Source organism: Scyliorhinus torazame, chromosome 21 (assembly GCF_047496885.1).
Source record: "Scyliorhinus torazame isolate Kashiwa2021f chromosome 21, sScyTor2.1, whole genome shotgun sequence".
In the NCBI taxonomy this organism is placed as follows: domain Eukaryota; kingdom Metazoa; phylum Chordata; class Chondrichthyes; order Carcharhiniformes; family Scyliorhinidae; genus Scyliorhinus; species Scyliorhinus torazame.
In genome coordinates this window covers 84,236,811-84,261,972 of record NC_092727.1, presented here as the reverse complement: position 1 = coordinate 84,261,972, position 25,162 = coordinate 84,236,811, and the positions used below count along the sequence as shown (strand labels likewise).

The following is a 25,162-nucleotide window of genomic DNA, read 5'->3' as shown; positions in this document are numbered from 1 at the left end:
CTCCACCAGCACACTCAAAACCTCCCTCATCTCCTTCCTCACCGTCTCCATGCATTTCGCAATCTGCGCCAACTGCTTTTCAAATTCCGCAGCCATCACCTTAGTTATTTCTTCAGCCGTAAGCAGTGCGGCCTTCCCTGGTGCTCCAGCCTCCATTTTCCTCTGACCCCACGGTGACCTTTCCACTCCCCGACGGACCTTCAGCGGTTTATTTTCGGCCGTTTTCTTTGCTCACCCTCGACATTTTTCTTTGTTTTTTTTTCCTCCTGTGTCTTCACTGTGCCTCCTCCGTGCCTTCTCCCTGCTTCTGCCGCCTCCGTGGACCCTGGGACCGGGCTTAAAGCCCCGAAAATGCCGTTCCAGAACGGGAGCCCTCCATTGTGCGGCCGCCTCCCGCCCGCCGTCCAGTTTTTTCTTTTCAACAGAAAAAAAGGCATGAGCTTTGGAAGCACTGTGAACTGGCTAAATAGGTCTAAAACCTAGAGGTCTGTGTCTAGCCGAGAGAACCAAAAGTGGCATGTATTACCAAATGTGACCAAGCCATGAAACAGTGTGGTATTGGTTGGTTGAAAAGATGCTCTGGAAAGCCACACCATCAGGACTGCCCTGAGCCAAGGAGAGAGGGTTTATAGAAGTGTGCCTTGTAGATGATAATCGTACCTCTGAAACCCAGAGATGAAAGGTATTGTTGTTGTTCTTTTGGAGGGTCTACACAGACTTGATGGGCTGAATGGCCTTCTTCTGTATTGTAGGGATTCTATAGGACTCCTGACCTATCCTGCCTGAATGAAGAACATTATATTGTGGAACTATGTAACTACAAAGTGCTGCATGTCTTTGGGGAGTGATGCAGATGCTTGTAGTCATGTGAGACATAATGGGCAGGAATCTCCGTCCAGCGACATCAGAGTTGTGAAATGCGATCGGGCGGAGAATCACACTTCAGCCGAGCATAGAAGCCGGTCCTGGGCGCCCAACGGAATGCCATGCTCTGGTGCCTCGACAGCGGCGTGAATGCGTTTCATGCCGCATACAGGTGTGGGCATGCAAATTGTTCAGTAAAGTCTGCTGGGCCTCTCACAATGCTCCGCCTCCACCAGGTGCAATTACCGACAGCGAGATTCACTTGTGGTTTTGAAAATCTGGAACCGGGTGCCGTGGTTGCTGAGGGAGAGAGAGGGGGTATGAAAAGTGCCCAACATCTCTATAGTGTGCTGACACTTGTGCTGCTGGCCCGGGGTGTCTGCTAGGGATGAGGGGGAAGTAGCGAGGGGTGGCCAGGAGGTGGGCCATGGGGTCGGTGCTTCAGTGCACCCAGTGCCATCTTCTTGGCTGGAATGAGGGTGTGTGGAGAGTGGAGTGCCTCTATGCAGCTCCGGCTCATCAGCCTCTCCAATGCTGATCCCGACCCAGTCGTATCACATGCAGGCATGCATTGGAATTGCACTTGTTCTATGTGGAACCGGTGCAAGCCCATTAACATGTCCTGAATTGCTCCGGGACCAGTGCCGCTTTTGGGGCCATAGGACACTTGGATTCAGCCCTGGTGTCAGCACTTAGGCTCTCAAATGGAGAATACCGGCCAAAGTGATTTCTTCATTGGGGGAGGGGGTCTATTCAGTAGATCCCCCCATGGCGATCATGGCAATTATTACCTTTTAACATGGCCTTTATTGTATGATACAATTATTTCTATGCAGTTGCCTGGAAAAATGGCCATTTTTAATTTGTTCTTTCATCCCAACAGGTTTGAGAAGGGCAAAATTTACTCCTACATCGGTGAAGTGGTGGTTTCTGTTAACCCTTACCGTTCTTTGAATATTTATGGAAAGGATACCATTGAGCAATACAAGGGCCGTGAGCTGTATGAGAGACCACCTCACCTATTCGCTATTGCAGATGCAACATATAAAGCCATGAAGCGGAGGTCAAAGGACACCTGCATTGTCATATCAGGTAGGGAGTGATTAATTAAAGGAAAATGGTGGGTTTGTGGGAAGAAAATGTTATTGATTGCCATCTAAGTAATCGACCATCTACATTGTACATTTGGGCATCACCATTCTGTGGCACGGTTGCACTTTAACTTATATTTGGAACTTATTCGGTGGGAAGTTTCAAGGTCCCTCCTCATATGAGATAAACTTCAGCCTATTGATTTATTTTTGTTATTGACCATTCTGTGTGTCCACCTGAATTTAGCAATGATCTAGTAACATGGGGTTAGTCTGGAGAGCTTCCATTTGAGCATGCATTTAGATGGTGCCTTGATCAACTTCAAGAAGACGCAAAGTGCTTTGCAGCCAATTAATCACTTTTTAAAAAGTTTATTCACTGCCTTAATGTAGGAAACACAATTAACAGCCAAATTGATTGTCCCATAGACAGCAATTTTCACTTTGATTGATCAGGTCAGCACGTTGGAAAACCGATAAGAGTTGTCCATGTTGGAAAACTGGAGGAATTGCAAGTGCAGATCAATTAATCAATTGAATCAATTAATGGTGCTGTTAGAGCCTTCCTGATGGTCTTTGGGCAAGGCCCCAACTATTGGATTCTGGACTATATGAAGATAACAAATCATATTGTATTAGATCTTTGCTATTTAAAAGTGAAGAGTACAGCAAGTACCCTATTATTTACTAAGACAACCTCTATGCTGAAGAGCACAGCTGCTCTAACATGTGCAGAGTAAAATGACTAATACATTAAGATGTCTGAAGGATGAGAGAAGAGGATAAGCTGTAACAAGAACTGGAAATGGCACTCTTGTTGAAGGAAGCACTTTATTCAGTTCCACCCTCTGTAAATCTTTTTAGAATCATAGAATTTACAGTGCAGAAGGAGGCCATTTTTGGTTGATATATTATTTTAGAATATTTAAAGGAGGGCAGACTGGTTTAAGCTGTGAAGCAAGATGTGTTTTGAACTGAGAGAGCACAGCTGAAATTGGTTCTATTTGGCTGCACTTTGGTCTGTTGGCCTGTTGGTCTCTCCCAGTTATGGTTTTATGTTGTAAAATTATTATTATTTGCAGCAGCGTCAGCTGTAGCTTTGTTGGGTTAATTTTTCCTCTTTCTGGGTTCCAGGTGAGAGTGGTGCTGGTAAAACAGAGGCAAGTAAATACATCATGCAGTTCATTGCGGGTATTACAAATCCCAGCCAACGTCAGGAAGTGGAAAGGTAATCAATAGAGACCTTTATTTGTGTCGAATTTGAGTAATTGTTTCCTTTCATAACATGTGCTTGAATATTTTCTTTCAAGCCTGCACATAGGGGAGAAACGTTCTCCCCTGCACAGACTGCCGAAGAGCTTGAAGCACTAGATGTGTTGGACTGACTTTTGGCGGCTTTCGCTATGATGAAGCAATTTAATTCTAATTGCATAACGCATTTTGTGACAGCCTTAGAAAGAAAGAATGCCAAGTTTCATCCTTTTGTGCACTACAACATGAGCTTGAAAACATAACCCCATCTCCAGGTCGCGAAACAAAATCTGGCTCTCGTAATCGCGACCTCGTAGAGAAATTCCAAAAGAGACGCAATGACGAAGCAGCCCACTCCGCTGACTGACGAGGCCGGACAAGGGTTTCATTTTTTTACAACGCTCGCACCACCGTCTCCAGTCCAGGACCAATCATGACCAACCTCGGGACTCAAGTGTGCATCTATCATAGTGCCTGAGCCTGTTTCAGAAATATTTTAAAAGACTGCAATTGCAAGAAAATACTTTTGAGATGCCGTTGGTGTGTGTAGGCAAGCTTTGGGATAAACAGCAATACCCTTCAAAGAGCAGTGGATGGAAAAACAGTCTGTTTTTTATTGGATCGAAGAAAATGTTGTCTGGAACACCGGAAGGAATTCTTCCTCCTTCACATTGTGACGCTGGAAACCAGTGTCAGCAGCATCATTCTTGACAGGCAAGGGAATCATAGTCTTTCACAACACTTGACCAGTGCCAATACAGATAGCTACAGATTAACATTGACAGAAGATTGAATAGCCTCCCTTCTGTCCAGAAACACCACTAATACAATGCACACAATTTAAAAAGGACATTATTGACGAAGAGGAGCCTCAACTCTAGAATTTTTCCTCAGGATTTTGTCAATATCTTCTAACCTATTATATCTCTTTATTCATAATAGTTTTTTTTTACAAATTTCTGAAATCACATTTAATTTACCGCTCAGCAGTGACACCAGGTGGCAGCATTGGTAGATTCCAGCTGTACCAAGTCATCCAAAATCAGTATACGTTCATTCCCAGTCTTTATAAGCTTATAGAGGTGGAGTGAAGAAGGTGTGAAGTCTGTTGTTCAGTCCGCTACAAAGAGGAATGCTTAAGTAGTAGTTACTGTTACGACCCCCAAAGTGTTTTGAAACTGCGTTGTATTAGATTCCCCTCCTTCACCTTGGAATACGAACCTTTGAAGTGATTGAGAGAGGAGCTTCCTCCCAGCTGGAGGATACCCCGCAGGGTATAGACCCCAGCCTGGGATGCTGCGGGGGAGTGGAGAGTGAGAGAGTATTGTATTGAGGAGGAGTAGTCGAATATACCTAGTTGTATCCTGTCTGTCTGGCTGCGTGTGGAGTTCTTCCCGTCGGTTACAACAATTACAAACTGTACTAATCCTCACGGCCTCACAATTCAAAATACTTTTTCTTGAAAACCTTCACCCCAGTGAACATATTCTATTTTATAAGATCATGTTATATTCCCAACTATGTGAATACTGGACAAGAATGATACTTTTAGGATCTAGCTTGATAGACCATAATCACTAAAAGAATGTAATGCATAGAAGCACCAAAGGTGATGAAATAAGCAGTGGGACTCCAAGGTTAAATTAAGATGCTAAACAGCATCTTCATTATACAAACTTGAATACAAAAAGCACAAGCGATAATGTCTAAATAGGTACATTGAGCAAGTAAGATAATGAACGTAAGATGTAGCCGAACTTGACTTTTTATCGTGATATTCACTCTGATTGGTGTGTGGACATCCTTGCATTCAAGAAAGCAGTTATTTTTCTCTGGATTTGGCTGTACAAGTCACAGCTGAGATCGATGGCATATTGCTACCAATGGGAACCGGTTTAGCCCAGTAGGCTGGGCAGCTGGTTTGTGATGCAGAGCTAGGCCAATAGCGTGGGTTCAATTCCCATACCGGTTCAGGTTATTCATGAAGACCGTGCCTTCTCAACCTTGCTCCTTGCCTGGGGTGTGGTGATCCTCAGGTTAAACCATCACCAGTCAGCTCTCCCCCTCAAAGGGGAAAACAGTCTATGGTCATTTGGGACTATGGCAACTTTACCTTTTTACTGTTGCTACCAATATGACCCACTGATCCCAGTATAGGTGTCAATGATGTTCACATCCCATGATCCACCAGACACACACACACACACTCTTTTGGCATCTATTCCATAGCTGGACTTCTCTCCTCTCTTTACAGAGCTACCTGGTCCTACCCAATTCTCTAGAACGCTTTATTTTCCTCTCTAAACATGGAGAACTGAGTTCTTCTGTTAAACAGAACAGACCGGTTGGCTGCAGTTTCAGGGTCACTTTACTTTTTCCCTTTTTAAAAAAAAACTCCACCAATTTTCCTTTTCGCGCCGCCCTCAGCAATTTTCTCCATAGTTACATTAGGCTTTTAGAAGCAGGAATGCCCACAGCTGGGTCAAATGTTCAGGCTTAGATTGTAAACACATAAAGGCATACTAAACCAAATCAAAAGTTTAAAAGAAATTCTCCTTAAACTGAAAACAAAACTCTACATTCTTAACCCTTAATATAATCCACAACAGAGACAGGTGTAACAACCTCCAGGAGAAACTAAGCCATTTGCTCGAGCCTGATGGAACATTCACAATCCCTATGATTTGTGAATCGCTGCTTGTGGAAAGGTTGTGTAATTTTCCCATGTACTTTGCAGGCATCGTTTTGCAAATTATCCTAATACCTCATTGTGCAGGAGGTAGGTTCAGCAGAGGTCCCTCCACAAGTGAGATTTTGTGCATCTGACACTCAAGTATTGACAGTGATAGCTGAGGGTATTGAGGTTAACTAGCATGGAGTCTATTGCCCTAATACATGATGCCTATTAAATTAAAACACTCCACTACTTTTTAAAAAATATATATTTTATTCAAGTTTTCAAACAGAATTTTTCCACTTTACAAATCAACATAAAAATAACACAATAGCTGATAAATAAAAAACACTCCACTACTGTAATTACAATCTCTATCCTGCCTTCTGACTTGGTGACTACTTGTAACATAATATGACATACAGATTTCAAAGCAGCAGGAACCCAACCAAATTGCTTGGTGCAAAAGAAGCTCCAGACCTTTTGGTTAGCCCTATTTTCTTTTGAAGAACATACTTGCATCAAAGAGAGAAGTTCCCTGGAAGACAGCTGCTGTCATGAAGTATAACAAACCAGGAGTTAATTTGGATCATTTTGAATCTGAGGACAAATTTTCACAACATTTTGTTGCGGGATTACGAGACAGTTGAACTGTGGTCTTTGGTGACCTCCTGATCCCTCAGACCAAATTGCAGATGGTTGCTCTCAACGTTATCTAAAAAGTGAATATTTATTGATAGTTGCTTTCTCTGCAGCCTACTCCAGTTAAAGGTGAAAGGTTTATTTCAGAACGAGGCCTTATCTGACAATAAGAGAGGACTATCTGATCAAATTAGCCATATAATGGCACAATGTTCTATAAAAGACAACTTTGTAAGCTTAGATTGCATGGACAATATTTTATTTTTGTTAAGTTGAGCTGAAGTCAAAAATTATGAGTTATCCAGGATAAGGAATTAACGATAATTAATATTTTTATTTACTTAACTAACATGTGGGGCACTGAGGTAAGTGCAAATTTCTACAAGTCAATGCCCAAAGGATGATGATGTTAGTATGATATGATACTATAATGATCCTTCTTTCTGTTGCAGGGTAAAGAACATGTTGTTAAAGTCCAACTGTGTATTGGAAGCCTTTGGAAATGCCAAAACTAAACGTAATGACAATTCCAGTCGATTTGGAAAATACATGGATATTAACTTTGACTTTAAAGGTGACCCTATAGGGGGCCACATCAATAACTACCTACTGGAAAAAGTAAGCTTTGATATTCCCAAATTAATTGTTTCGAACTCGCCAGGTTATTGGGGCAAGAGGGAAAAGAGAGAGATGGTGACTGATTCCTGACATTTCCTGACATTCGCAAAATGGGCGCAGCTTCCAGGCTGTGCCAGCAGCGAATACTTCAGGCCAGGTAGTTTAACTGGGTGTTATAAAGATCTTTGTGTACTGAGATTTTAATTTCATTATGTATTTTCTTGATACTTTACGCAGTCCTGCAGCAATGGCATTTGGAATTCTTAAACAGAGTCCAGCTTCTGTAGTGGCAAATAATTCTATTGCCTATTTGTCATTTTGAGGGAATCGAGCATTTGGCCATGTAGCACCAACAGGCTTGTTATAAACCTTGCTCAGTTGTTGCTTGATCTAAAACTTTAATGACTCTTGTTTTCCAGTCTCGGGTTATTGTACAACAGCAAGGAGAACGAAACTTCCACTCCTTTCATCAGGTTAGTGTCATTAAATAAAAGATTCAGAAACTGATCAGACCATTCAAGATTCTGTTATGTTTGATTCTGGTTAAATGCACTTTATTCATTCCAACTTGTATCTTCAGCTTGCAGCTGGAAATCTTTCAGCTATAGCCAAGTCCGTTGACTTGTACACCCTGCCCACATAACAACAGGGTTTATTACCCTAAAATGTTTTTTGTCCTTTATTTCCACACCGTAATGCTAACACCACATCTCACTTCAAGGTGTTGGCTCTGATAAGGGGTCAGTGTCAGGATGTAGGATATCCTTTAATGCCTCGCCCAAATGTACATTCTTCTAATGTTAGCCTGGGGTGGTCAGTGTATGTTTTAGCGTGAAGGACATCTCATCTTGCATAAAGTCCAAACATTCTTTTCATTGGGCAAAAAAGAAAGACTTGAATTCATATAGCACTTTTTATGACCGCTGGACTTTCCATAATGCTTCACAGTCAATGAAGTAGTTACAGTGGAAAAAATGTGGCAGCCAGTTTGTACACAGCCCAATCTTGCATGCAGCAAAAATGATTTATATTACTAATGATGGTCAAGTGATTTATCGTGGCCTGGACACTAGGGAGGAATGCCCCTGCTCTTCTCCAAAGTAGTTTGATGGGATCTTTTGTGTAAACCTGAGAGAGCAGGCTCGCCCTGGATTTAAAGTGTAATTCAAAGGATTGCACTCCCAACTGTGCAGCACTCCCTCACTACTGCACCTGCAGTGTCAGCCTGAATTAGGTACTTTTCATGAGCAGGAGCATTGACTGATTATCTACCCATCTCACTACCCAGGAGTGCTGAAATCTTGTCTTGGCTCCCAGTTGTAGTTGCTAGTGAGGTCAGTTAACTCAGCACAGACCAGAAATCAAGGACTGGGTATGGAGGGCTGGGTGCTGCTTGGAGTGTTTCTTCTTGACAATTCATGGCAAAATGCCACTTCTCCAGAAACGGGATCAAAGCTGCTGTTTTTTCAATGAGATCGATGATAACGCTGCAACCCCAATAACGAGGAATTCTCACTGGCAACTGCTGGCAACCCAAGAGTGGTCTTACCAATTGTCCAACCATTGCACTGAATTTTAAAAGAACGTTGGCCTTAATAAAACTAGCAAGTGTACCTCAGTTTCACCACCAGTTGTGCGAGGCTTGTGTTTCAGAGGCATCTCACATTGGCATGAAACTTAACACAATATGAAAGCAGCTAGCTAAACTGGGAAACTGCAAAAGGAAGGTTTAATTGGGAAATGGACACTGCAGGTTATAGTCCTCATTGATGTCTCTTCCACAGGATAGAAAAAATGTTTGAATGTCGTCTAAATGCTCCTTATTTACATTGACTTGAAAATAGTCTGTTTGTGTTTTAGTTACTCTTCGGTGCTCCTGAGAAGTTGCTTCGGACCTTGCACATTCAGAAAGACCCAGCTGCCTACAACTTCATCAAAGTTGGCGGAGTTGTAAAGGTAAGTTACAGAGCAAGGAAGGAGAGAAATTAAGTAACTTGTTTCACCTCCTCCCCTGCCTAACCACGCAACAGCTGAAATGTAACACCAGAGAGGGATTTTTAAAAAAGTACTTTTCAAGAATGTATAACCGGAAATTTGCTGTTTATTTCATGCTTTCTCCCCATCTCCCTGGAAACTAATAATAATCTTTATTTGTGTATTGAGGGGTGGGGGGGAACCAACAAAGCCCTGTTTTAATGCCCACTGCAGCCTAGAAACCCAGTGCCTTGCCCAGTGCTAAACTGAGCCATCTAGAACAGAATTGTTGGGGCAGCACGGTAGCATTGTGGATAGCACAAATGCTTCACAGCTCCAGGGTCCCAGGTTCGATTCCGGCTTGGGTCACTGTCTGTGCGGAGTCTGCACATCCTCCCCATGTGTGCGTGGGTTTCCTCCGGGTGCTCCGGTTTCCTCCCACAGTCCAAAGATGTGCGGGTTAGGTGGATTGGCCATGCTAAAGTGCCCATAGTGTCCAAAATTGCCCTTAGTGTTGGGTAGGGTTACTGGGTTGTGGGGATAGGGTGGAGGTGTGGACCTTGGGTGGGGTGCTCTTTCCAAGAGCCGGTGCAGACTTGATGGGCCGAATGGCCTCCTTCTGCACTGTAAATTCTATGATTCTATGATTCTATGAATTGGGAGTGTTGGCTGCTTGGTCACTTGGAGGTGGGCGGGAATGAGGCATGGCCGGAGAGGGGCATGTGGCAGGGTTGCCATCACAGCTGAGCGCAGTCTTGCGTCGATGATCATGTATGTATACTTCAACCAGGAGTCAGTAGGTCGAGACCAGGAATAGGAAAACCTGCCAACTCTTGTCCTCCCCAACCCTGGGACCATTCTGTTTTATCCGGCAGCTCCTGCTGCAAATTGACTGAGATGAACTCGCTGAGAAGTGGTTGGGGACCTTCTTGGTCTGTGTGACATTACTCATTGAACAGTCTCACTGATCCCTTTGTAGAATCCAATGGTTTGTTAATGTGTATGCTCAATAACTTTCTGGGGAAAAATCTGGATGGAATAATTCATTTGCATAACTTTAACAAAGTATATGCTAAGCTACATCTCGAAGATTTATTTTATATTGCATCTAAAATGTGTTTCTAACTTTGAAAATTGTCTCTGTATACAGTCTGCTATAAACGATGCTGCTGAATTTAAAGCTGTCGCAGATGCCATGAAAGTGATTGGCTTCACTGCTGAAGAGATTCAGACGGTCTATAAAATTCTTGCCACTATTCTCCACCTGGTAGGTCCTCCATTTGTTCCTGCGGTATGTGATGAAACATTTTCTTTTTGTACAGTGACAGCCCATTTTAACTGGATTTCTATGATCGGTACCTTGACAGCCACCTCAAGTATGTTCAAACTGACCTGCTGGGAGCTTTGCACCATAAGACATACGAAAGTAAAATGTGTTTTGTACAATAGTGCGATGGTTCAAAGTGTGAATGTGCAGAGGACTAGAGTTTGTGAAAGTGGAAACATCCCCCCCCACTCCCCGAACCATTTAATTTCAATAGGAAAAGATAGCTGGGTGTAAGGATAGCAATTTACAAATGCCTTCTTCAGACCTCTTCACCTAGACCTTTCCATTTTCGACTACATACCCTTCCACCTTGCTAACTCTTTCTCCAAAATCTACTCCTTCAGCCACTCTTTTTGTAACCTTGACTATTGTCATAATATCCACTCATGTATATAATGAGATGCAGACAGGCAGTGAGTGACACACAGGGTAACCAATGAACACACGCGACACATAACAACCAATCACCAGACAGGACTCCACCACTATAAAGCACACAGGGCATTAAGACTCTCTCTCTCTCTCACTCTACAGGACACAGCTGCTGAGATAGTAAGAGTGAACAAGCCAGTGAGCATTATCACCATGAGGTGGAAAGTTAGTCTGGTCAAGCCAGTAGGAGGTTATCAGTGAGATTGATAGAGTGTCAACTCACAGCAGACTATGTGCAGCAATCAGGAAGTTCAATAAAACAGTGTTGGACCATCTCCTGTGTCAGAAGCCTGTTTCTAGTTTCACTGCATCCAGTTGCAGTCAACGTTGAACCAACTTACTTAACACATCAACTATCTTTATATGAACATAAGAAATAGGAGCAAGAGTAGGCTGTTTGACTATTTGAGCCTGCTCTGCTATCAATGCTTTCATGGCTGATCTACGTCAACTCCACCTGCCCTTAATCTCCATAGTATCCAAAAAATCTATTGATCTCCATCTCAAATATAATCAACAACTGAGCAGCCACAACTTTGTGACGTAGAGAATGTCAAAGTTCCACAACCCCTTTGAGTGAAGATATTTCTCGTCATTTTCAGCCTAAATGGCCGATCCCTTTGCTATCACTGTGACTCACTGATTCTCGAATTCCCAGCCTCGGGAAACAACGTACATCGATATAATATCAATGTTACATGCAAGGACATCATGCCACCTAAATTAGTCAAGGCAGATCCACACAACGTGATGCACAAAGATATTGAAGGTGCAAACAGCGGAGGACATACAAATTAGGGGCAGTGGTTTTGACCTGGTTATTGAGCACTGCCCGAGTGGAGACGGATTCAATTGCGATTTTAAAAGGGAACTGGCTAATTATCTGAAGAGAGCAGATTTTACTGGGCTACAGGGAAAAAGGTTGAGGAGTAGGACTAGCTGAGGTGGTGTTGTAGAGAAATGACACCAAAACAATGGGTTGAATGGCCTCCTTTTGTGCTGTAACAATTCTATGATTCTAGCATAGATACATTCAAGGAAGTTGATAAATAGGAGAGGAAGCAAGAAGCTAAATGATCAAGAAGGGCCAGAGAAGGCTTGGCTGGAACATAAACACCAATATAGATGAGTTGGGCCAAATGGCCTGTTTTTGTGCTGCAAATTCCATTTGAAGCAGCCAGCAGGGGATACAAACATTATTCACTAGACCACATTTCACATCCTGAGGCCATCGGAGCCAAGGAATTGATATCAATTCTCTCTCTTCCCATGCCCCCCCAGCACTCTTTCTCCCCCCCCCCCTCCCCCCCCGTACTCTCTCTCTCTCTCCCTCCCTCCCTAACCCTACCACAATAAAGATAAGATAAAAGATTGGAGAATAAATACAAGTGGTTAAAAATAAAAGGAAAGGAACTGCTATTAAACAGTGTTAGTGCAAAATTGCACAAAGTGTCTAATAATACAAAATCTGAAGGCAATAATTATAGGGATTAATGAGAATATGGCTGCAGAAAAATCTGGACTGGGAATTAGAGATTGCAGGGTGAACGTCTGCAGGAAAAGCAAATCTGGATTTACAGCCACACAGCTGTAGTTAGTTGAGAAAACTTAATGACAGTTTTTTAAAAAGTAACTGAGTCATCAGAAAGACAGAAATAGAATGCATTTGGATGGAGGTAACAAGTCAATGATACAGCACGCTACTCGGTCGTCTGCAGAACACCTAACAGTGGATGGAAGACAGAGGAAGAAACAGAAATACAGTAGGAAAATGAGTAAAAAACTTAGAATAATAATTGCAGGGATTTCAACTACTCTGAAGTTAATTGGCTAGAAGAGGTAAGTAAGGTAAATAGGTAACGAAGTCCCTCACAGGGGTGCAGTGCTCCATTCTAACCCATTCTGGAAGAAGCCCAACAGGGAAGAATTTGCTATTAGATCCAGGAATGTGAGCTGAGGAGGTTTTGTGGTGTAGTGGGTAGTGTCCTGACCTTTGAGCCTGGAGCTCTGGATTCGAGACCCATCCCAGGACTTGATGGCCAAGGAAGGTGCGTACATTACACAATCAAACAGATCGAGGGTGTCAAGGTAAAACCTTCCAAACTTGCCAATGGCTGGCGGTAAGAGGGGGAGAGACTCCTCCTGGTCAGCCATGCTTGATGTGGAGTGACACCCCCTTGAGCTGTAAGCCTCTGGTGACCCATTGCAGAAATTGCTAGCTATTGAAACAAACAAAAGTCTGCCTTAGTGCATCACTCAGGGCGGGAAGTGAATTGGAATGAGAACTGGAGGAGAGCAGATTAGAGTGGTAAAGGGAGGAGAGCATCTGGGCAATAGTTGTAACCACTTACGATAATTGAGAAGGACGTGAGCATGACAAAGACCAGGGTGATACAGTAGATTGTTAGAAAGTTCATTTTGAGGGACTGTGAATACAACTGCCAGTGCTGTAAATATTTTGTAACTTGAGACAATAATATCGGCAAACACTGATGTGGAACAGCAATGGAAAACATTTAAAATAATAAGATTTCATAGATGAATAAAGGCACAAGGGAAAAATAGGAGGCATGGGAAGAGGCAGTCATTAAGTGTGTTTTATTTATTTATTTTTTAATATAAATTTAGAGTACCCAATTACTTTTTTTTCCAATTAAGGGGCAATTTAGCGTGGCCAATCCACCTACACTGCACATCTTTTGGGTTGTGGGGGTGAAACCCACGCAGACGCGGAGAGAATGTGCAAAATCCACACGGACAGTGACCCAGGGCCGGGATTCGAACCCGTGTCCTCAGCTCCATAGGCAGCAATGCTAACCACTGCGCCACCGTGCTGCCCTTCCATTAAGTGTGTTGATAGCAGCAGAGAATAGAAGGTTAAATATGAAGAGATTAGTTAACACAATTAGGAAAGCAGAGTATCTATGAAACTAAATTATCAATGAACAGACTAGGGACAACACATGAATTGGCAAAAGGAATGGGACGGAAGTAGCGTCACTAAGGGATGGATAGGGGTTAAAGCCACAGGGAGAAACTGTAAAAGGACAGAAATATTAAATAATTATTCTGCTTCAGTCTTGCCCGGGAGACAGATCTGGTGGATGTGACTTAAGAAGATTACATTCGGAATTATATTGTCACATTTAAAATAAAAAGAGGTATATTCAGTAAGTTAATCCAACTCAAAGAGAACATGGACTTCAAAAAGACATTTGATTAAATGCTGCACTGCAGACTTATGAGCGTAATTAAAACTCTCAGAATAGATGAGACTGTAGCGACATGGTCCCGAAATTGACTGAGTGACAGGAGACAGCGGTATTTTTTTAAGACTGCAGGAAGATTTGTCGTGGAGTTACCCAGGGATTAGGACCATTGCTCTTCATGATCCCTAGACCTTGGTGTACAGTAAACCATTTCAAAATTTCCAGATTACATGAAATTTGGAAGGATTCCGAACAGTGAGGGGGATAGTATAGAACTTCAAAAAGGATGTTGACAGGTTAGTGGAATGGGTGGATAAGTAGCAAATGAAATTTAATGCAGTGAAATTATTTATTTTGGTCGGAGGAATGCAGTGAGACACTAAAATAAAGCGTAAAATTCTAGACAAGGTACAGGAGCAGAGGGACCAGGGTGTGTTGTGTCAGTCATTGACAATGGCAGAACAGGTTGACCATCAAACCATAATATCCCTACAGTGCAGAAGGAGGCCATTCGGCCCATTGAGTATGCACCGACCCTCTGAAAGAGCACCCCACCGAGGCCCACTACCCCGCTCCCTGTAACTCCACCTAACCTGCACAACAGGACACTAAGAGGCAATAAAGGCATACAGCATCCAAAGCTTTATTAATAGGGCCTTGAGTACAAGAGCAAGGAGGTTATGTCAAACTTGTAAAGAACATTGGTTTGCTCTCAACTGGAATATTGTGCCCAGTTCTGGGTGCCACCAGATGGCAAAGATGTGAAGGCATTAGAGAGACTGCTGAAACGATTTATGAGAATGTTTCCAAAGATGAGGAACTTCAGGAGAGTCAGATCTCCTTGCAGAAGAGAAGATCGAGAGGAGATTCGATAGGGGGATACAAAATCATGAGTATTCTGGATAGAGTAGATTGGGAGAAACTGTTCCCATTGGTAGAAGGATTGAGAACCAGAGGACACAGGTTTAAGATTGTTCATAAAAGAAGCAATACCAGGTGAGGAAAAACCTTTTCATGCAGTGAGTGGTTGGGACTTGCAATGCACTATTCGAAAGAGTGGTGGAGGCGGGTTCTTTAAGTCACTTAAAAGGGGATTGGGTTATTATCTGAAAAGGAAGAATGTGCGGGGCTATGACAAGAAGGCCAGGGAGGAGCGTTTGGTAAATTGTTCCTTCGGAGAGCCATCACAGATGATGAGGCGAATGGTCTCCTCCTATGCTGCACCAATTCTGTGCAGAAAACTCTGATCCAGGCATTTAAAAACAATATTGGGATAGCAGAGGCATTATTACATTTGACATATTTAACAATTTGTTGGAAAAAAGGTGTCGTTGGGAGGGGATGTTGGATGATGATCAATTTAGTGGGAAAAGGAAATGGGTCTTGTGGGCAACGTGACCTCAAAGAGGGCACGAGGGAAGATAGGAGAGAGACGCGAGAAAGGTGTGAGCTTAGGACTAGGAAGGGAATGGAAGGATGTTTTTCCAGGTGGGCTAGTGGAAGGGAGGGAAGTGGCAAAAGCAGCTGATCAGATGGTTTCGAAATGACTTCATGAACACCTTGCCCTTGTGGGAGGTGAGGGTGGAGGGGTCTATAGTGTTTTGTGCCTCAGAGATATGTAGAGATGATCACACCAGTTTTTTTGTGCGTGCTCTCACACGCGCAGCTTAGTTTCAGTTTCCCTGTCACCATACGCACCGGTTTGACTCACAGCACACAGCTCAGTGAACAGTGAACAGACCCGCACAATCTAACACTGACCAATTGAACACCGCGGAGGACCGGGAGCATACTGAGTCACCACAAGTGGCAACAAAGATTTATACGATCATAAATAACAAGGCAAACACTTGGGTTTATTTCGAGAGGGATGCAATTCAAGCACTGAACAGTTAATATCCAGGCATAGTGGTTGAAAGAAATGAATGGATCCCTAGACTCTAAAGGCATCCAAGGCTATGGGGAGAGCGTGGGAGTGTGGCATTGGGATAGAAAATTATGTTGAATGGTGGAGCAGGCTCAGTTAGCCGAATGGCCTACTTGTCCTATTTTCTATGTTTCTATGTTATTATGCATCAAATCTTTGTTAAACTCCACTTGGGGAGGAGTGAATTGTGTACAATTTTCAGTGCCATATTATCAAAAGGATCGAGAGGCACGGGAGAGTGTAAAAAGGATTAACAGGGAAGTGTGAACATATTGATCTGTTAACTCTTGAAAAGAGAAGACTGGTATGTGAGCGAATATAGGTCTTCAAAATTATGGAAAGTTTTGGTGGAGAAATCAAACAGAAAATCCTGAAGCAATTTCTTTACCCAGAGAGTGGTGAGATTGTGCAACTTCCTACCACACGGGATAGGTTAGGCAAAGGGAAGGTGAAGCAAGCATATGAGGGAGAAAAGAATAAAAGGTTATGTTGACATAGTAGGAGGAAAAAGGACGTGTGGAGGCTTGAGTGAAGCATAAACATGGACTGGGTTGGGTTGAATGACATTTTTCTGTGCTGTATATCTAATATAATTCTGTCGACATTTTTAAAAAACAGGATGACTGAGATATTAATGCATGGAATGAAGGAAATAATATAGAAATCATTTTAGAAGCAGTTGGATGATGTAATTAAATTAATGTTGAAAATGCTTAAAGAGGCTGAATCTCTGGCCACCAAATCCCTACCTATCTTGTGATTGTCACTCTTGGCCATAGAGACTTAACAGCCTCTTATCTGTGCAGTTGTCAAGCTGTCATATAGCACCATCTAGTGGCCACATTTGTGCACAGCTATTTGGATTCCATATTTAAAATTAGATTTATACCACAAGTTACTTTATTCAAACAATTAATGTCCATCATGAACTATTACAAACAGAATATCTTTATTACTGATGTATCTAGAACTGAAACTGCTGAATATTTATACTCCAAGTCCAAAGATGTGCAGGTTAGGTGGATTGGCTATGCTAGATTGCCCCTTAGTGTCCAAAAGGTTAGGTGGGGTTACTGGGTTACAGGAATAGGGTGGAGGCATAGGCTTAAGTAGAGTGCTCTTTCCAAGGGCTGGTGCGGACTCGATGAGCCGAATAGCCTCCTTCTGTACTGTAAATTCTATGATTCTAAGTTTTCTTTCACTCCTCGCACGGTGGTCAGCACTGTTGCTTCACAGCGCCGGAGACCCAGGTTCAATTCCTGGAGGAATCTGCACGTTCTTCCTGTGTCTGCATGAGTTTCCTCCAGACGCTCCGGTTTCCCCCCACAAGTCCAAAAGACGTGCTTGTTAGGTGAATTGGACAGTCTGAATTCTCCCTCAATGTACCCGAATAGGTGCCGGAATGTGGCGACTAGGGAATTTTCACAGTAACTTCATTGCAGTGTTAATGTAAGCTTAGTTGTGACACTCATAAAGATTATTATTATAATCTCACATGCTTGCTGCATTAGCAGAAGATGGCAATTATGAGGGGGGAGAACCAAACCAATTGGAATAGTACATCATCTGTGATACACATGACATTTTACCCTGCTGTGTCCCGAAATGTGGCAACAGTAGTCAAATGCTCCTGACTGTCTGTTTGGCAGAACTCACCAGGTGGGGTAGATTAATGCTGATGAGCTTGGACTAGCCACCCAGAGGTGAGAATTCAAATCTGTGGGAGGGAAGGAGGCGATTTAGCCCCTCAAGCTAGATATGCCATTTAATTGGATAATGGCTGATCCAAACTGTCGCTCCATTTTTCCACTGTAGTTCCATGTTCCTGAACGAACTTCTCTTCCCGGGAGCCAGGTTAGTTCACTTGGCTAAACAGCTGGTTCGTGATGCAGAGCGAAGCCAGCAGCGCAGGTCCACTCCCCTGTACCGGCTGAGGTTATTCCTCCCACAGTCCAAAGATGTGCAGGTTAGGTGTATTGGCCATGATAAATTGCCCTTAGTGTTGGGTGGGGTTACTGGGTTATGGGGATAGGGTGGAGGTGTTGACCTTGGGTAGGGTGCCCTTTCCAAGAGCCGGTGCAGACTCGATTGGCCGAATGGCCTCCTTCTGCACTGTAAATTCTATGATAATCTATGATTAATCTAGGACAAAGGTTCGGCACAACATCATGGGCCGAAAGGCCTGTTCTGTGCTGTATTTTTCTATGTTCTATGTTCTAACAGTGGCTATACTTCAAAAGTGCTTCTTTGGCAAGTTATGAAAGACTTTTTAAAATTATCTTTTTAAAAATAAATTTAGAGTACCCGATTCATTTTTTCCAATTAAGCGTCAATTTAGCGTGGCCAATCCACCTACCCTGCTCATCTTTGGGTTGTGGGGGCGAAACCCACGCAAACACGGGGAGAGTGTGCAAACTCCACACGGACAGTGACCCAGAGCCGGGATTGAACCTGGGACCTCGGCGCCGTGAGGCAACAATGCTAACCACTGTGCCACCATGCTGCCCTACGTTGTGAAAGACTTGATAAGAATGCAAATATTTCTGTTTATGGCTTCACAATGGTCTATAGGATTATGAGGGGGTTTGATAGCATAGGCATCGATATGTTTCCACTTGTGATGTTTCTACCTGTGTGGGAATCTGCACCAAGGGTCTTAAATACAAGACAGTTACTAATAAATCCAATACAAAATTCAGAAAACACCTTGTTACCTGGAGAGTGGTTACAATGTGCAACTCACTGGGTTTGATTCGACAAATTGGGAACAAAATCCCATAGCCAGCATGTTTAATCGCTCACCGTGCCGGGAAACACATGCGTACATATGACGCGAATCCCAAAGTCTCAGGTACCTCGGAAATCTGCTCATTAGAGTGAGACTAACTGTCATGCCCTAATATGCAGATTTGCCAAAAAATGATCCAGCCCACAATGGGCGGGATTTACACCACATCGTCTCGCGCGATTGCTGGGCGTTGTCAGTCGAGTAGATCCCGGGAGCGGGGTCTCCCAGCATTTATCAGCAACGCTGCGCCGTGGCGAACTGCTTTCCAGGTGCAGTGTGGCCATTGGATCGCCCCCACGGTCACAGGTAGTTGATTAAACTAAAAGCCTAGATTTAAGGGAAACTAGATAAATGCATGAGGAAGAAAAAAGTAACCCAGTGGGGTTAGATGTAGTAAGGAGAGATGAGGCTGATTTGGAGCGAAAATGCTGACATAAACCTATTCAGCCAAAGCCGTGTTTCTGGACTGTTAGTTCCACGTAATTCTGTGTAATGGCCACTTGGGTAAGGCACCAGAGTTTAAAAAAATAAGGTCAAATGTTTGGTCTGGTTTCCAGTGAGGAGGGAAAAGAGGGGAAAAAAGCTTGCAGTGGAGTGAAAATCTGAATTTTTGTTGCAAAAATTGTAGGGGTTTCCTTCTCTTTACTCCACTTACAGGCCGGTGTTTAGGGGTCTGCTGATAGCTGAGAGTGTCTCTCTCCTACAAGCCTCAGAATTTCGAAGGCCGGGGATTGCCGCACTGGGGCAACTCCGCAGGAGAGAGCGCTGAACCAGGCTCACCGTTTATATCTAACCGGTACCCTGATACTTATATCACACAGCTATCCCAGAACCACCACCAATGCCTGGGTGATTCTCTCTCATGTCGGTGGGCCACCCTGTACCTACTCCACTCGAGTAGTTCCCCAAGAGTGAGAAAAAGAGAGATCACACTGTTTATGCCTAACCAGTCGTCTCCCTTGAGTGAGCGTTTCGAGGCGCCCAGATCATCCTCGGTTCTCGACTCCGGAATTATGGTCGAGGATAAAAGTTGTGACTTTGCCAGAGCATGTCAGTGAGAGGGAAAAAAAAAAGAACAAGGCAGACTCCAAACGAGTTTCAAACTTACAATTTACTTAACAACACCAAAATCAACCTCCAATATCACATCGAGCAGCTCAACCTGTCAATGTTCCCCAACTCCGACAACCTCGCAGGGACGTGTGGACCATTCAGCCTCCTTATTACGAGTCGTGCCCAGACGATATCCAGACCAGTGACACAATCGACCGGGACGCCTTCTGTGTTGCGGTCATTGATGGGAACCAAATGTCTCCAGCCAGGACCCACCAGCTGGTGCAAGTTAACACGATCAACCTGGGCGATGAATGGTGTGCCACCCTAATGGTCAGCCGATCACTGATAACATTCCGTCTGGACAATGGCGCGCCCGCCATCCTCATAGCACGGTCAACCTTCTACGCCATGAAGGTCAGACCACCAATTCGGCCGTCCCGTTGCAGGATGGTCGACTACAACGGGAAGGTTATCCCGGCTATGGGATCCTCCCAGCTCCAGGTGACACACAACACACACACGGCCACACTCTCATTCGAGATAGTCGGATCGTCGAAGGACTCCCTGCTAGGCACACAGGCATGCAAGACTCTCCACCTCGTGCAACGAGTCCACTCTCTCTCTCTCCAGATGGCACACCTGACTTCCCGGATGCAGAGTTCAGCGCACAGCTCCAATCGCTCCTCACCCACAACCAGGGGGCATTCGAGGGCATGGGAACACTGCCCTACACCTACAGAATTCAGCTCGAACCGGACGCCACCCCGGTCATTCACGCACCTCGCAGGGTCCCAGCGCCACTCAAAGACCGCCTCAAGCAGCAGCTGCAGGATCTCCAGGACCAAGAGGTCCTATCCCGGGTCACGGAGCCCACGCCATGGGTCAGCTCCATGGTGTGTGTTAAGAAGCCCTCCGGCGAGCTCCATATCTGCATTGATCCAAAAGACCTCAACAACAACATAATGAGGGAACACTACCCCATACCCAAACGGGAAGAGATCACGAGCGAAATGGCCCGGGCTAAAATCGTCACGAAACTGGATGCCTCGAAGGGTTTTTGGCAGATCCAACTGGATGCGTCCAGCCGAAAGCTGTGCACCTTCAACACCCCTTTCGGCAGGTTCTGCTACAACGGAATACCATTTGGCATCATCTCGGCATCCGAGGTCTTTCATAGGATCATGGAGCAGATGATGGAAGGCATCGAAGGGGTGCGCGTCTACGTGGACGACGTCATCATCTGGTCCACCACACCACAGGAGCACATCTATCGTCTCCAGTGCGTCTTTGCGCGCATACGCGAAAACGGCCTGCGCCTCAACCGAGCCAAGTGTTCTTTCGGCCAAACAGAGCTGAAGTTCCTGGGGGACCACATTTCCCTGTCAGGGGTCCGTCCGGATGCAGACAAGGTGAGCGCCATTACAGCCATGCCGCAGCCGGCAGACAAGAAAGCAGTGCTATGCTTCTTAGGCATGGTCAACTTCCTGGGGAAGTTCATTCCCAACCTTGCCTCCCACACGACAGCTCTGCGCCACCTTGTCAAGAAGTCCATGGAGTTCCAGTGGCTACACACACATCAGCAGGAATGGGAGGAGCTCAAACTTAAGCTCACCACAGCACCGGTATTGGCATTTAACGACACATCTCGTGACACTAAAATCTCGACTGATGCCAGCCAGTCCGGCATTGGGGCGGTGCTCCTACAGCGGGATGACACTGCGTCATGGGCCCCGGTCGCCTATGCCTCGTGGGTCATGACCCCAACAGAACAGTGCTACGCGCAGATCGAAAAGGAATGCCTGGGCTTGCTAACCGGGATAGACAAGTTCCATGACTATGTGTATGGTCTCCCCCGGTTTACCGTTGAGACTGACCACCGCCCCCTGGTCAGTATCATAAATAAGGACCTGAACAAGATGACCCCTCGCCTCCAGCGCATCCTATTTAAACTTAGGAGGTATGACTTCCAACTGGTCTACACTCCGGGTAAGGACCTTATCATTGCGGATGCCCTATCTTGAGCAGTGAGCACACCGCCAGATTCGGAGGGGTTCGTCTGTCAGGTCGAGGCGCAGGTGACTTTCACATCGGCAAATCTGCCAGCTGACGACTCCAGTCTGGCCCGTATTCGCCGAGAGACTGCGGCTGACCCCCTTCTACAACGTGTGATGCGCCACATGACGGGAGAGTGGCTCAAAGGGCAGTGCCCGCAGTTCTACAATGTCCGAGACGACTTGGCCGTCATTGATGGTGTCCTTCTAAAGCTGGACCGGATTGTGATTCCGCACAGCATGCACAAGCTGGTCTTCGACCAACTACTCGAAGGCCACCTGGGGGTCGAGAAGTGCAGACGGAGGGCCCGAGAGGCGGTATACTGGCCGGGCATCAGTGATGACATTGCCAATATGTTGCTCAACTGCCCCACCTGCCAAAGGTTTCAACCGGCGCAACCTCCTGAGACGCTTCTGCCCCATGAGCTGGTGACGTCCCCCTGGGCGAAGGTGGGTGTGGACCTCTTTCACGCGCTCGGCAGGGACTATGTCATCGTCATTGACTACTTTTCCAACTATCCAGAGGTCATACGCCTGCACAATTTGACATCGTCCGCTGTCATAAGGGCCTGCAAAGACACCTTCGCTCGCCACGGCATTCCGATGACTGTCATGTCGGACAATGGGCCCTGTTTCGCCAGCCAGGAATGGTCATCGTTTGCTGCCTCGTATGGTTTCACACACGTGGCGTCCAGCCCTCTGCATCCCCAGTCCAATGGAAAGGCGGAGAAGGGCGGTCACATCGTCAAGTGGCTCCTCTGCAAGGCTGCTGCTGCCGGATAGGATTTCTGCCTAGCCCTGCTGGCCTATCGCTCGGTCCCACTAGCCACTGGCCTCTCACCAGCCCAGCGGTTGATGGGTCGCGCCCTCAGGACCACTGTGCCTTCCATTCTGGCACCCACAACCAACCATGCTCCGGTACTACACAGAATGCAACAGCAGCACGGTCGCCAGAAGAGGGCATATGACACACGGGCAACTGATCTTCCCGCCCTGGTCCCCTGGAGACGAAGTCCGCATGCACCTATCAGAAGGTGACTGGTCAGCACCTGCCGAAGTTCTCCGACGCATGGCTCCCCGCTCGTTCCTGGTTTGCATGCCTGATGGATCCATTCGTAGGCGCAATCGGCGGGCTCTTCGCCTACTTCCATGCTCGCTACGGGAACTTACACCGACACCTCGCCCTCCTGTTGTTCCTGATATTGACTTTGTGGAGCTGCCTGCCACCATGCCCCATCCGTTGTCGCCCGTGGCCAGGCCCATTCCTCAGCCGGTCCAGACCCGGTTCTAGACCCACCCTTGAGGCGGTCAACCCGTATTCATCGCCCACCTACTAGACTGGACTTATGAGACTGCTTGTACATTGAACTCGTACTACCACTGTGTTAATATGTTTTTGTTCTTATCGTTACAGGAATTCATTTTGTCGTTCAACATTTCCCCGTTCTTTTTTCTAAATATATTTTTATTAAGAATTTTTCAATAACAATATTTTCCACCTTACAAACAAACCCCCCCCCCACCACCCCAACCCCCTGGGTTGCTGCTGCTGCTGTCCGACCTTCATCTAACGCTCCGCGAGATGGTCTAGGAACCTGTAGAACCCCTGCGCAGACCCTCTCAAGGCAACCTTTATCCTTTCCAACTTGATAAACCCAGCCATATCATTTATCCAGGCCTCCACGCTGGGGGGCTTCGTCTCCTTCCACATTAACAAGATCCTTCGCCGGGCTACTAGGGACGCAAAGGCCAGAATGCCGGCCTCTCTCGCCTCCTGCACTCCCGGCTCGTCCACGACTCCAAATACTGCTAGACCCCAACTTGGCTTGACCCGGACTTTCACCACCTTAGATACTGTTCCCGCAACTCCCCTCCAGTGCCGGACATGACCAAAACATATGGACATGGTTTGCCGGGCTTCCTGAGCACCTCCCACATCTGTCCTCCACCCCAAAGAACCTACTCGGCCTCGCCCCCGTCATATGCGCCCTATGAACCACCTTAAATTGTATCAGGCTAAGCCTGGCACACGAGGAAGAGGAATTAACCCTACTTAGGGCATCAGCCCATAGCCCCTCCTCAATCTCCTCCCCCAGCTCCTCTTCCCATTTACCCTTCAGCTCCTCTACCAAAGCCTCCCCCTCTTTCATCTCCTGGTATATCGCCGACACCTTGCCCTCTCCGACCCATACGCCCTATCTTGAATCCCCTGTGCCGGGAGTAGCAGAAATTCCCTGACCTGCCGCCTCACAAACGCCCTCACTTGCATGTACCTGAAAGCGTTTCCCGGGGGTAGCCCAAACGTCTCCTGTGCCCCTAAGCTCGCGAACGTCCCGTCAATGAACAGGTCCCCCGTTCTTCTAATCCCTACCCGATGCCAGCTCTGAAATCCCCCGTCCATCCTACCTGGGGCAAACTGATGGTTGTCTCTGATCGGGGACCACACCGAGGCTACCCTCACCCCCTGTGCCGTCTCCACCGCCCCCAGATCTTTAGCGTTGCCACCACCACCGGGCTCGTGGTGTACCTTGTCGGCGAGAGCGGCAGCGGTGCCGTCACCAGTGCCCCCAGGCTCGTTCCTTTACAGGACGCCATCTCCAACCTCTTCCACGCCGCCCCCTCTCCCTCCATCACCCACTTACGGATCACGTTGGCTGCCCAATAATAACCACCCAGATTCGGCAATGCCAACCCTCCTCTATCTCTGCCGTTCTTTGTTTATGGTACAACCCCGTTGTTATGTCGCACCCGACATCGCCCCTTGTATATAGTTTAGCCCCATGTACATGCTGTAAATATTGCGCACACACACATTTAGCTACACTCAGTACACATTTCTATTTATGACCACGTAGGCACATGTTCTTGTAAAAAAGGGGGGATGTCATGATATTCAGGTAAACCTCATAGCACATACATACATAGATACTGATGGACAGATCAACGGACCATTCACAACACGACAGCTAATCACGGGCAAGAGCATACACAGTACAAAACAGGGAACACGACTCTTCCTGGGGACTCGAGCAGGAGACGGCTCAGGGCACAGAGCTCATTACAAGCCACTCAGACATCCACCATGTGCTGAGTGCCACTACAAGATGGAATTAGGAATAGGTCCACAGAATCAAAGGTCATGATCGTACCTCAGTAAACAGTTTACCAGTGTAAATAGATGTTTGAAATAAAACTGCGTTGTACCATTCGCAACCGTGTTGGTTCGTCTGTATAGCAGAGTACCCAACACTTCAACGG

At 45.7% G+C, this 25,162-nt stretch overlaps 1 protein-coding gene across 2 annotated transcripts in view; it reads left to right on the top strand.

The window, feature by feature from the left end:
• The window catches only part of LOC140398380 (unconventional myosin-Id-like), a 913,794-nt gene that overhangs the window by 170,716 nt on the left and 717,916 nt on the right, over positions 1-25,162 (top strand). For both annotated transcript variants that reach the window (XM_072487000.1, XM_072487001.1), the window contains exons 2-7: positions 1,748-1,956; positions 3,090-3,183; positions 6,975-7,140; positions 7,560-7,613; positions 9,001-9,096; positions 10,265-10,381. In XM_072487000.1, coding sequence (XP_072343101.1) covers positions 1,748-1,956; positions 3,090-3,183; positions 6,975-7,140; positions 7,560-7,613; positions 9,001-9,096; positions 10,265-10,381 — 736 coding nt within the window. The remainder of the gene's footprint in view (positions 1-1,747; positions 1,957-3,089; positions 3,184-6,974; positions 7,141-7,559; positions 7,614-9,000; positions 9,097-10,264; positions 10,382-25,162) is intronic.